This window comes from Diadema antillarum, unplaced genomic scaffold (assembly GCF_040938485.1).
Source record: "Diadema antillarum isolate AM-2024a unplaced genomic scaffold, OU_Dant_1.0 seq00002411_RagTag, whole genome shotgun sequence".
Lineage (NCBI taxonomy): Eukaryota > Metazoa > Echinodermata > Echinoidea > Diadematoida > Diadematidae > Diadema > Diadema antillarum.
This window is the reverse complement of record NW_027273022.1, coordinates 111,135-123,199: the sequence shown is the minus strand read 5'-3', so window position 1 is coordinate 123,199 and position 12,065 is coordinate 111,135. Positions and strand designations below refer to the sequence as shown.

At 37.2% G+C, this 12,065-nt stretch overlaps 1 protein-coding gene across 1 annotated transcript in view; it reads right to left on the bottom strand.

Moving 5' to 3' along the window:
- LOC139714761 (uncharacterized) overlaps positions 1 to 12,065 on the bottom strand; it is a 97,391-nt gene that overhangs the window by 50,282 nt on the left and 35,044 nt on the right. The window contains exons 2-4 of the mRNA XM_071626427.1: positions 8,309 to 8,495; positions 5,833 to 5,938; positions 3,156 to 3,246 (exon numbers count right to left, since the gene is read on the bottom strand). Of these exons, the coding sequence (XP_071482528.1) occupies positions 3,156 to 3,246; positions 5,833 to 5,938; positions 8,309 to 8,495 (384 nt within the window). The remainder of the gene's footprint in view (positions 1 to 3,155; positions 3,247 to 5,832; positions 5,939 to 8,308; positions 8,496 to 12,065) is intronic.

Here is a 12,065-nt window from a genome sequence, read left to right as displayed (position 1 = left end):
GCCCATTTCTTACTGGGCTATACGTAACATCTCAGCATTCAAAATTTGGATGTAGGGAAGTCATGTGGCAAAAATCACAAGTTTTCTTTCATGAGAAGGTTTTCACTGCAAAACCATAACAGTGAAATTTCACAGAAACTTAGGAAAGATTCATGCTCTGCTGTGCAATATTTCTCGTCATGTTTCAGATGACTTTTGGAGGGGTTGCTTAGCAACTTATACCCCTTTCAGTAACTCATGCTTTTTTGGCCAGCTCCTGGCAAGAGCTAAATAGTGGCCCGCACCAAGCAGTAAAGATTGCATTCAGTAAGTATAGCTGAGCAACGCTACTTTTACGATGACCCATTCACGAACTCGGCCACGTAAGGGATAACTACCATGGTAACTGAATGCACGCTCCTACGGAGGCAAGGCCAGGTAATTGAGACCTTTGACCAGGCAAGAACTTTAGCCTGAGCCTTGTGCTGCTATCATTCATAAACTCTTTGATCAGTGCCAGGCCCCAGCCTGGCGCACACCTAGTGCTACCTTACAGCAGGGCCAAAATAGCCCGAGCCTGGCACGGGCCACTTTGGCCTGACCCATTCGTCAACTCAAAATTTAACAACTTAGCTCGGGCACGGTCCTAAGCCAACAGAGTTAGAGAAAGGGGTATCGGAATCCAAATATTGTGATTTTTTACTGTCAGTGTGAATTGGGCCCCCACATCAAGAAAAGAGTGTGGAGCCAAGAGCAGGGCTGTTTCCCTCCCTCAAGGTTGCTGGCTTTTAGCTTGCTCTGATTGGACCTACCCACTCCACTCATATTTTGCTGGTACTTGGCCTGGTACTAGGATGGATGGGGGCTAGCTGGCGGGAAATGGTTATGAATCTTCACCGTACATTCCATAGATATCGGTTATTGGGACTTTACAAGACAACTTTGTGTGAGGTTGAATTTACAATTAAGAAACGCAGTGATGGAATTTGTATCATAAGTATCAGGCCTACCCCGTTTCTACAAAGCACTTTGTGATTTCCCACATTGGAGATGATGCACATTGCATCATGATCCATGAAGCAATTAATTTAAATGTTTTCTAATGTTAGCTAGCACATAGGCCTGTCCATCAACTTGCGAAATTTAGGATGATAGATATACGATAAGATATGTCAGGTATGCTTTCGTCGCAACATTTTCCTGGAGATATTGGTTGGATTGGTTAGTTTTATATTCTATTTTCAGAACATGAGGAAATTTTCAGATTCTAGTGAGCCTCCTGCAGAATCACGGAGACTTGGTGGCTCTGTGGAAGGTAAAGCTCAATCAATTCTGTAGAAATCCACATTGATATATCAACACTTAAGGATGAAATAAAAAAATAATAAATCAAATGATTACAATACAGTATAAGGAAATACTATTCTATATACCTTCAATACATTTAGCAGCTGTTCTCTCTTAGCGAACATGACATATATGTGGAAGCTACCACAAGGATGTTGGTTTGGAAAGCACACTGTGGATAATCAGAGAAAACCACAAACTTCAATTAGCCATGAAACCAAATTCAGATCCGTTGTACCACTGGGCATCCTTTCAGAGGTGCTTAGAATGAATGCTCATTGGGAAGCCCATCAGAATTCCATGAAATCTTACCTCAATAAGCAAATAGCATCACTATAAGATGATTACACTTGCAAATACACTATCTTCCTGTTTTGCCCCAATTTATTCAAGCGTATTGCCACCATTCCATAGATTTTTTTTTCCTCAATGCTTGGTTATCTTAACTTCATTTTGGCCAGAGGAAAAAAAATATATTTTCTATCATATAATATGAATATTATCTTGTGCTTATGCTCATGAGCCTCCTTGCCCTGACATTTTAACCCTCATAGGTTGTCATCCTGGACTACAATGAACTCATTTTTCTGTCAAATTTCCTGGATGTTTTGTATATGAGTACAAAAGTCCTTGATATCAAGAATGGATTGTGGTTCACCCCAATGGAGATATATGCTACATGCATTGACACACTGGGAAATCCCCTCTCTGATTAAATTGGTTGCACTTCTTCTTCTTCTTCAAACACACATTAATATCTACTTCGCACTGACTCAAATGTGCTGGTGAGAAAATGATAGAGTATGTGTCACTTTGGAACACATAATTTCACACTGGAAATTTGGGGCAAATGAAACCACCAAGAATATGATCCCACCTTCAAATTGCTTTCTGATGTTTGTTTTTCATTTCAAATCTTTTGCATTAAGACATTTTTTTTTAAAGGACAGGGATGAAAAGACGAACAGAAAAATTATTCATTTGCCATTATCAACCACAGCTTTGACAGATTTTGAGAACACCTCACACAGATCTGATTCAAAACAAAAGAGGGCGCTAGACCACAATACGTGCAGGGGCTCATTGATGAAGCATTTGCACTATCAGTACTTCATCTGACAGATTGAAAGGGGAAAAGGTAACACAACAGACTCTGTCAGGCATACATCATGAAAAAAAAAGATCAAGGGGCAAAATGCAAAATACCTTCTTCTTTTTTTCTTTTGTTCAGCCAAATTTGCACAAAATATCTAAGTTCTTGGAAAGTACAGGTATGTGCACTGCAAGGCAAACAACTACCCTAGCACTTATAGATGTACTGTTATTGTATTAATGTGAGTGAGCGTGAGAATGTCAGAGAGTGGACACAAGAGGGCAGCATTGCACTTTGGTCCTGCTACCTAGTTTACCTGTGTCAAACCACTTGCAATTTGTAGAGGATTATCGATACCTACACAGTATGCACACACTCATATACCACCTTTTCTTTTCTTTTTTTTTGTCAATGGTTTTAATTCATTTCCATAGAAATAATTTAAGGACCACATCACACACACGCACAAAAGAATATAGTGAGAATTCCTTCCTCTCGATAATACAGCCTTTATTTTCCTGACAAACACCTCATTTCACATTCTCATCTTTGGAAGGCATCTTTACAACTTCACTACTGTACTTTTGTCTAGCTCTCTGTACATCTTTGACAGTACGAATGATAGGATGCCATACCTGTCACTGAAGTGACACCGCATGGTGTGGTTGTTATATGATAATCCATTCCTTTAATCATGCTATCTTGGCATGAAAATAAATGAATTTATCAGTCTTACCTGCGCTAATAGTCTTGTGCTGTATCGAACAAGGGGTCTGAGGTCAGAAAACAGGAGTTTCTTGTGGATGGTTAATAATGATGGTAGTTGGCTGTGAAAAAAAAGATAACAAAACACAGAATGTGTCATTAAAGATTGCCAAGACAGCCACATTCCTTTCTGTTCAATTGTCTTGAATTACAAAAAAAAAAGAGAAAATCTAATGAACAAAATTGTGGAAGTTTCATTAAAATAATATTGTCAAACATCTTGAAACCTTCACATTTTCAAGAAACAAAGATATTTGGACAAACAAGGATCTAAGAAGTTGCATTGTCATGGTCTTACATATATAGCTCACTTCAGGAGCACACAAATCTTCTATCTTTTTATCTCATTTAACTCAAACAGAAAATGTGTTTATTTCACATCACATGTACATAGTATGTATTGTTAGGTTACCCTAAAGGGGGAAGGGATTACAGTTCATTAAACTTACTGATCAAAAGGATGATATTTTCATAATACTTCTTTCAACAAACTATTGAAAGAGTTTTGAGGGGATATCATAATCTGATCTACTCTGCATATAAAGTGGATGGGAATAATATCACTGTTTCATGAAACACAAGAAACTAGGTAAACATTTTAAGATTTTCATTTATTCTATCACATCCAATTTTGATAGAAATTGTTTGCTTGTTAGTCTGATTTCATTCTATTTCATCATACATCAGTCTTGAACATGGTGTAGAGTGTTGCACTTTGATTTGTGTATGGTAAGACATTAAGAATGCAAATTGAGTTTTTCAAATTCATGAAATTCTTCCGTCAAGATGTTTTCATTGCAACTGATTGACAAATTGCCATACATCGACGTAAATTATATTTACATTGATGTACGGCAATTTGTCGATCAGTTGCAACATGTTGAGTTTGTCTTTATGACAGCATTGAAACTGATTGAAACAGTATCAATTTAAAAATCTGTTACATAGCTCACTCAATAAGATTGTTACTCTGGTATGAAACTGATCACAATGTAATCATATCAGTAAAGACTGTACAAGATCAAAGTATGTGATTTATCAATGGCATCATGATAACACACATTTTCTGAAAGAAAATATAATGGGGAAAGTAAATCTATCCCTATAGAGAGTCTCGCATACAAAAACATCAACAGAGTTATTCATGTTACATCAGAGCAATTTGCAAATGATGGACCCTTTGATGTGTCAAAATATTGTAAAACCAGATATACTTGCAGCATGAAACTTTTGTGAAATGGAGCTGATGACCTTTTTCGCAGCATGAAATTTTCGTAAATTACCATTGGCATTCAATGCATATAGTGTGGATATGGAACATTCATATGAATTTTAATTTTGCGAATCTTGGCTTCTCACGAAATTCCCCAAAATTTCATGCACACAAGAATTTCTGGTTTTACAGTAGCATCATGCAAGAGAATTATTGGTACTCAAGTGTAAACAGTCTTGGTTGTTCCATCATATGTCTAACTTTGCATATTTTCACAGATTTGCTGCTTTTTTTAATACTTCATTAGCAACTGTTCTTTTACAAAAGATAAATGTTTCTTTTTTCAACCTTTACCTCGTAACTCGTTGTAATTCGTCAGATCATTCACAGAGAGGTAAATTCCACTTCACAATCAATTTACTACAAAAGTTGCTAAAATGCATGATTTGATTGCCAAACATGATTGCGAAACAAAACAATGGCTAGGCATCAGAATGTGAAAGACATATGCTGATGAGAACATTTTCAATTTTGATATTGAATATCGGTTTACACAAAGAACTGCGGAGACAGTAAAAACACACTTAACAAGATGGAAAGTGCAAACTCTTGATCTTATCATGGCACACAAAGGAAGAAAGATGTCCAATACACATGGCCTAATGGACATAATTCAACACATTTTTATGACCATGAGTCAACTCGCTGTAATCTATGGGGAGTGGGATGCAACCAGTATCAATGACAAGGGCACGACACAAGACACCAATTGTTGTCAAATCACTTCAAATTTGGCGTCAGCCCAGTCACTATCTAGTTTTGGTTTCTATCCCATCCCATTCACAGCAGGATCACAGTCTGCACTAATAAATCTTGACTTCTAATATTTACAGCAAGTTTATTGTTGGCAAAACTGTCAGCTGTGTGTACAATAAACAATAAGAGTCTAGGCATGGAACCCAAAGGCCCATCACAATTAGTTAGTAAAGCCTGTGCTTTAAAAAAGTCCTCTCCAGATGAATAATGCACAAATGTATCGCATTTTCTTTGATTGAAACACTTCTGCGAATACTTAACAAATGTCTGTTTTGCGAGAACAAAATGAAAACAAAACAAAAGCCTCCATGTGCAATGATTTCTGCGAAATGTTTTTCATGTTATGCTCAGAGTTAAGAGACAATCAAGGCACTAAAATGTGTCTCCTTTCAAGACCACAACATTCATAAGGACTAGTCAAGAAATGTTTTCCGAAAAAAATGTGAAATTTCAAATGTCACAACTTCCTTATTTCTTATCCACTTTTTGTCATTTTTGTTTCATTCTGCAGGGAATATTTTTCTCTTTTTTTCAAAGTTTATTCATTATAGAATGATTTCTTTTTTAAGTGTCCCAGTACAACTCCTAGCTCGTGCTTGGTATTGAAAGGAAAACTCACCAGAGGGGTTCCTCATATGTGTTGAAATAGCTTCGAAGCAAGTCGCAGTAGTCTCGCTGGGATATGACAAAGTTAAGCAGCAGAGCTAAGCACCTTTCTGAAGTTCCTGTAGAGTATAGAAAGAAGAGATATTTGTGAGAATGAAACAGTTGCGGGAAAGAATAGTGCACTATTGCCTTGTGCTTTCGGCAGTTTCATGAAAGGCCACTGTATTCATTCATCATTTGCTATTTCATATCATTTACATACATATACAGTTACATACAATCAGCAAAAATCAAAGCAAAAATTGTGATTTGTGCTGATAAGATACACATACATACACCTTCTCCCCCCCCCCCATTCAAAATGGCATAACTTTTCAACAAAAAAGTCTTGAGCAAAATAATTTAGCAGGGATGTTCCTACACTTATTGACTAATACCTTTGTGAAAATGAGAATGATTTGTTGAGTCGTGCATGAATGAGGACACATTGTACACAAAATGGTCAATTTTCAAAAGTCACAAGAGTCATATTGGAGACTTTGTCTTTTAAAGATTTCAACAAGTTCTGTTTCGGACATATGGTAAGTACTGTTGTTTCATCATCCTCATTGACCCCCTATGTGATATTAACAGCACATTTTTTGAATTTCTTGCTTCATCTTTAAAGTGTGCTCAATCAACCATACCACTTAACTACATGTACCTTTTTAAAGTTCATGCAACTTGTACTGTTACACATTGGTTACAATATCTGATAAATTATTGATTGTATATATTAATGATATAATAAATACATCAAAAACTCTTAAATTTATACTTTTTGCGGATGATACTAATGTTTTTTACTCCCATGAGAACCTTGAAACACTGTTTAATACTCTGAACACGGAAATAGACAAAGTCTCCCGATGGTTTATATGTAATAAATTATCCCTTAATGTCTCTAAAACAAATTTTATACGTTTCAAACCTACTGCTTCACAGAACATTAACAGCAGTTATAATATCAATATTGATGGATTATCTTTAACTGAAGTAAGATTTACTAAATTCTTAGGAATCACAATTGACTCGAGTTTAACTTGGAACGATCACATTCATAATATCCACACGTCTGTCTCAAGAACTGTAGGAATTTTATATCGACTGAAAAACTTCATTTCTCAAAATTCCCTGACTATTCTATACAATGCATTGATCTTACCACATATCACATACTGCAATATCGCTTGGGGAAACTGTGGCTCAACTAAAATTAATCCAATTTTTACTCTCCAAAAACGTGCTGTACGTTTGATTACCAATTCCCGTTACTTATCCCCATCCAATCCCCTATTTCGTCAACTAAAAACATTGAAAATTGAGGATCTTCACACCTTTCAAACTGCTGTTTTTATGTATAAATATACATTTAATTGTCTTCCAAAAATTTTTGATGGCTTCTTCACTCCAAATTTCACCGTTCATTCATATCCAACACGTCAGTCGTCCGATTACCATCTCGAAAACCCCAGAATCATTTTAGCTCAAAAATCATTAAAGCACAATGGACCAGATATTTGGAATTCTTTACCCCCTAATTTAAAGCAACGTACGTCGTTGAACATTTTCAAACGAGAACTAAAAAACACCCTCATAATCCAGTATACTTCTGACACATAAATATTCATACCACCTGGTCAACAAACACCCTAAACAATGAGTTCACGGCCATAACTGAAGTAACATTCACCTCATCACACTGATACACAAAATAACACTCAACGTACAAACCAAGATTCATCCCAACACAATGCACACCGCACTGCACCGCACGCCCTTCGCACAATTACTTCCCACTCAGTGGCAAGATTTTCTTTATGTATCTCTTCGTTGAGCCCATTGCACAATTACCCCCCACTCAGTGAGTGGCAAGATTTTCTTTATGTATCTCTTTACCTGGGGCCATCATCCTCGTCAAGCTTAGCTTATGATGATGGTCCCCTGCATTTCATTTTTATCATTTCCTATTGCTTCCTTTCATATATGATATTCGTTCTTGAAAAAAAAAAAGAAAATGTATGTAAGATCCAAACGTTACGAATATTAGCTGTGTAAATGACTATGTAAGTATTTTGTTGATTTGTTGATTTGTATTGATTTTGAAATGCAGAAATAAAAACTGAACTGAACTGAACTGATATCAGCTCTTCCAATAAACTTTATGGATTTTGCGGTTTTAGGAGGGTTGAACACAGTTATCATTTCCCTAAAATTGTGCTAAACTAACTGCAAAAAAAAAAAAAACCAAACAAACAAACCACATAACATGAGGAGCATCATGACATAGTAGGTGTGTGTGTGTGGGGGGGGGGGGGGATCAAAGATGAATGATAAAACAGCAGATAGACAGATAATTGTTATACATTGTATTCTGAGTGGTAGTTGCAGGAGGAGTTTACGCACTTCAAGACTTATATGGAGCTCAAACAGAGCTATAATTCTCTTACCTTCTACTGGTATTTCTAGCAGTCTCTCTTCAAATTCAATCTCTTTATTCCTGAGTAGATAGGCCTCGGCGTCCTCATTCAATAGCGCCCTCGTTGAGGCCAGCCGCACCCTGCAGTCTGGCAGCTTGTATTCCAACATGGCTGCCGCTGTCAGGTCCCGTACCCGCATGCCGTCTATACACTGAAGCTGATAGAAAGAGATTGAGAGAAAGAAGAATGATTGGATATGATCATGTTTAAATGATGTTTTTAGTTCAGAGCTACATGTACATGGTCTAACATGTAATATAATGCACATCCAACTGACATCAGGACTGCCAACCATGAGTGAAAGTTTGGAATGAGACACTACAAGAGAGAGGAGCGACCAAGCCTGATGGATCAAAGTGACCAAGCTGTGGGGGGGGGGGGGGGGGGGGGTGGTATGGAATAACATTCAAAGAGACAATATTCCACATTTTCTATACATCCTTCATTCTCACATGATAGCTTCTAAATGTTAAAAACTGAAATGTATCTGTGAGCTCTCTAATGAGAATAATAACTGAAAACAAAACATGGATGACAGTTGAAATTCAGCAACAATACTTCTACTGCCACTTATACTTAGCACTATCAACAAATATATTCACCCTTCATTCAGAAAACAATGGTGCACTGATGCCTTTGAGTCTGATTCCTAATACTTATGAATTCATCACAGACTTGATACTTGATCATATCCAAATTCATTTCAGCCGAAGTCCCAATCCACTAAACTCTACCCCTCCTCCATGAAAACACAAACAAGCAAACACACAAAACCACAAAACATAAATAAATGAATTAAGGATGAACTGATGCAGCAATACATATACGATTACTTTAACAAACTTCATTGACTGTAAGAATGCACAATCCCGAGGCTAAGCGAGTGCCAAAACAAACTCTCAAACCCCACCTGCCCCCTCCTACAACCCCAGACCCCTAACAAACAATAAGAACAAAGTAATACCGATAAGTAAAACATTTTTCCATCTTCCAAAGCGCAAGGAATCAGAGCGGAATTCCTGTTTTTTTAAATATTCCATCCAGAATTGCAAGATTCTTATCACCATTCTGGGCCACTGCGCAATTTTCGCCAACTTTGTTGGTCAGATAATTGTCAGAAAGAAAATGTACTTGCTAAATACAAACACAAATTCTCATCTGCTGCAAAGAAAAGAAAGGTTGAATGGGAGGTGGGGTGGGTGGGGAGAGGGAATACATCCACACAGTCCAATAGTACCACTCAACAAACAAAGTCCAATGTCAGTTCTAAAGAAGCCGGAGAATTTAAACAACTCTCTGTCTGTGGAGAGGATGAAAGAGAATGGCAGCAGAGCACTGAGCAGGCTAAGCCCCTTCGCTCCTTTGTGGCAAAATCTTTTCTCATATTGACCCGTGATCTCCGCAAACATTCGGCGCAGTTTACGCCGGGCCTTGTCGTCGTGAGAGAGAGCAAGCGTCCAGTTTGGCACGTACTCATCGATTCATTCACCAGAGTCACATCACATGACCTGTTAGTTAAGCCACCAGTGTGTTTATCTATATTTTCTTAATTGATTTCCTCTGTATTCACAAGGCAAATCCAAAATGTCCTTTGATCAAAAATTCCAAGATCATTTATCTGTTTACACACCAGATATGGTATGTGGTGCTCCTGAGTGGGTTGTTCAACCAACCTAAAATAATTTTCCGAGAACAATTCTGGATGAGGAAGTCTTTCTGCGAATTGTTTAATGATCATAACCTTGCTGTTTCTATTGAAGGAGAATCAACAATAAGGAAGGTATACATTGTAAGTGCTGAAAAATAATCAAATTTCCTGAAATGTGAGATAAATTTGAAAAGAGATAAACAGTTTGTATTACTACAGACTCTGGTCATTACATTTCATCTCAATTATCCATGTCATGCATTACCTTTATTACAGAACCAATAGAACTTTTATTACAGATCATAAATGTGCAAAACACCTCAAGATGTATCAGGATATCTTTAAAATACCAGGCACATTTTCCAACACAACTGCAGTTCCTATTGTATCACAGTCAAAGAAACCCTCTATGATCTATTTGTGTGTGTTTGTGTGATGCTGCACATATATGTTTTGCAGTTTGACCTAGTCTTTTACTCAGTCTATCACAGTATCTGCCACTTTACTTAAACATAATGAAACAACCTCCACAAAACTGTACAATAGCACAAGTACAAAATCTGCTGACAAGATGTACTGTACGAATCGTGATTTCCAGTTGTAGTGCCAATGGCATTGAATGATTTCAGTGCAACAAAGTATTTGTGGTGTGGAATTAATGCAATAATCATACGGGTGGAAAATTGTATTCATTGACTCACTGTTCATATTGGTATCGATCCATTATATTTTGTCTTGAACAAATCTGCTACTAGGAGGAAATAAAACACAAAGCAGTAAAAAAAATGATAAAACCTGTATCACATCCTCACGAAGCTGTGTTTGCACAATATCAAATTACGTGAAGAAGGATTACAGTAATTCTAAAATGATTTCCACTTAAAATCACAAAAGCATGACTTGTTGATAAACTTCACAATAGATTCAATCAGTGACATCATATCTTATGATCTCAAAAGCACACAAACCTTAAATTGGAAACACCCATATCTTTTGAATTTATGTGCAACAAAATCTGTTGCAAAGTCACCTCGCTAATATGGCTGACATCACAATCCCATATAATGCACAATGGTAAACCTGAACAATAAAGACTATGGTAGAATTTTGATGCAGTTTTACTCAAGGGATTGAAGCATATTCCTTTTAAGAATAAAAAATTACTTCTTGAAATGACGCCTCACATATATTGCACTCTTTGCAGCTAAACTGCAAGCTTTTAGAGTGAGGTCTTTACAGATGGATATTCTTGGCAGAGACAGTGAACAGAAAGTAATTCAAATAATTACCAGCAATTCATGTATTAACCTCTACTACCTTAAATTACAACACTAGACATATATTAGTGTACATGCACAAGTACAATTATGGTCTTGTTTTTATGTTCAGATAAGAAACTTATCAATTCAACCTTTATATAATATGCATGAAGAAACTTCAGACACAGACTGCTGTTTTTTTTTTAATTGATGTACATTTTCATAGAATCCAACACAAAAATAAACCTTTTTGGGGACGCCTTAGCCCCACCGTTGGTACGCGACTATCCTTAGCCCACTTTAGCCCTTTTTACACTTGTGTTTCTTAACCCCGGACTTTCTTTGACCCAGGACTATCGTTAGTCCCGTACTCACGTGCTTGCAACCGCAATTGTGGTGCTAGCACCGCAATTGCGGTGCTAACCCTGCTATTTTGCAGGGCCAGATAGTACGGGATTATTGGTGGGGCTAGCCCACTTTGGCAAAAACGAGTGTAAACAGAAAAGGGCTTTTTACACTTGTAAATTTTTGCTTAGTCCCGTACCAACGGTGGGGCTAAGGGGGGGGGGGGGCCTTAGCCCCTGCAAAATAGCAGGGTTAGCACGTGAGTGTAAACAGAACGAAACTAGAAATGTCGCTACGGCGACTGATGCCTCCGCCATAATGCATGATTCTCCCAATAGGTGTATAGTACAATGTCAGCACAATGTGTGATGACAGTTTCACATAACTGGCAAAATATCAAAATAACAGGTTTGTCAGAAATATCTTGAATGTTCACTTTCCACGAACTGGGTTTGCTATAATTGTCTATTAAAGA